General features: G+C 44.3%; 1 protein-coding gene across 1 annotated transcript; it reads right to left on the bottom strand.

Moving 5' to 3' along the window:
- Positions 1-377: 377 nt before the first annotated feature.
- On the bottom strand, positions 378-1,210 carry LOC103779384 (palmitoyltransferase ZDHHC15-like; the record flags this gene model as incomplete). The annotated part of the gene is made up of 2 exons (XM_008947009.1): positions 378-498; positions 1,116-1,210. Coding segments are annotated over 2 exons (216 nt in total), but the record flags the coding sequence as incomplete, so codon positions are not given.
- Positions 1,211-1,421: the final 211 nt, after the last annotated feature.

The raw sequence follows: 1,421 nt of genomic DNA, 5'->3' as shown, positions 1-1,421 counted from the left end.
GCAGAGCAAGGTCCAGAAATCCATTCACAGAGTTCTATCCTGCATCCCAGGGCTGGGATCCATCTTCATTTTGTCTTTACTTAAAGACAACTACAGATTTTGCCATTCTATTACTATTGCTAAACAGAGACAAGAGAAGTAGGCTTTTCAACTGTCAGTACAAAGGGTAACATGCTGCTTCTCAAGGGCAGCACCTGGCACTCCACTGAAGATGCACGGAAGCGTTCAAGGATTTTTTGTTTCCCCAAACATAAAACCTGAGAGAAAAGGCAGTGGAATGATCCACACAGTTCCTCAGGGCACGCAGTGGCATCAGGAACACCCTGTTGGTGGGCAGCATTGTCAGTGCAGGCCACGTTAGCAGGTGCTCAGCTCACCTCCACTCCCTGTCCTGGTGTACACCGGCAGCTTCCTGGCGATCTCGGCCAGAATCTGCCTCTGCACCTCCGGCCTCTCCTCGCTCTCGTAGCGCTCCTGGTCAGCACAGGACATGTGGTACTAGAGGCAGAAGGCAAGAGAGGAGCAGCTACACATGGGTAGCAGAGATAATATTGCTAATTCAGGCAAATTTGGAAACGTTTCTACCTCCCACTCCTAAAGCGAAATAAAGTATCAGAGCACAAGAGACTAGATGGCTGCTACTGCTGCCTTAGATCACTGTTTGTCATTAATAACAGTAGCAACCATGAAAAGGACAATTTAAGCACTTCTCTTGTGAGCAAGAACCTGTCCCCAGCCACAGTTTTGTGTTTCTCAAACTGGGATTAGTTATTTATAAATGTACATTCTTGTAGTTAGGACCAGATGATGGCCATTTGTATTTGGAGTGCCACACAAACAGGAAAATCACGTTTGGAACATCAATCCCTGGGACACCTGAGAAGGCAGCTTTAAAATTAACACCATCTCTGATTTAAACCATGCTCTTTGGGGAGCTAAAGGATTCTCATGATGCTACATCACTCTGTTTTTAGGGACAACTCTAGGTCACTTCACATCTCTAGAGGAAATGTGATCAGTTGTCCAGCCCAGCTCAATGGAAGGTTTTCTGAGCTCTCTTTAGCACCCCTGCTTTTGTTCTGCAATGAATGAAAAGTGCCTGGGCTCTTTCTTACCTTTTTGCCTGGCTGCACAGGGAGAGTGAAAACTGACTTCCAGTACGTCCACACAAAGAGCACAAAGAGAATGTGGAACACTACAAGATAGGCCACTAAAAAAAACCAACAAAAACAAAACCACAAATAAAAACCAGAACAATGAGTTCTTACGCTAGAGAATGTGGAATACTACAAGATAGGCCACTAAAAAAAAACCAACAAAAACAAAACCACAAATAAAAAACCAGAAGCAGAACAATGAGTTCTTACGCCAAAGTTTCATTCCTGATGGACATAATTCCAATCTTTCACAACAATGGCAAA

The sequence above is a fragment of the Merops nubicus genome, unplaced genomic scaffold (genome assembly GCF_000691845.1).
Source record: "Merops nubicus isolate BGI_N331 unplaced genomic scaffold, ASM69184v1 scaffold27899, whole genome shotgun sequence".
In the NCBI taxonomy this organism is placed as follows: domain Eukaryota; kingdom Metazoa; phylum Chordata; class Aves; order Coraciiformes; family Meropidae; genus Merops; species Merops nubicus.
Note: the sequence above shows the minus strand (reverse complement) of the source record. Positions and strands in the feature narration are given on the sequence as shown.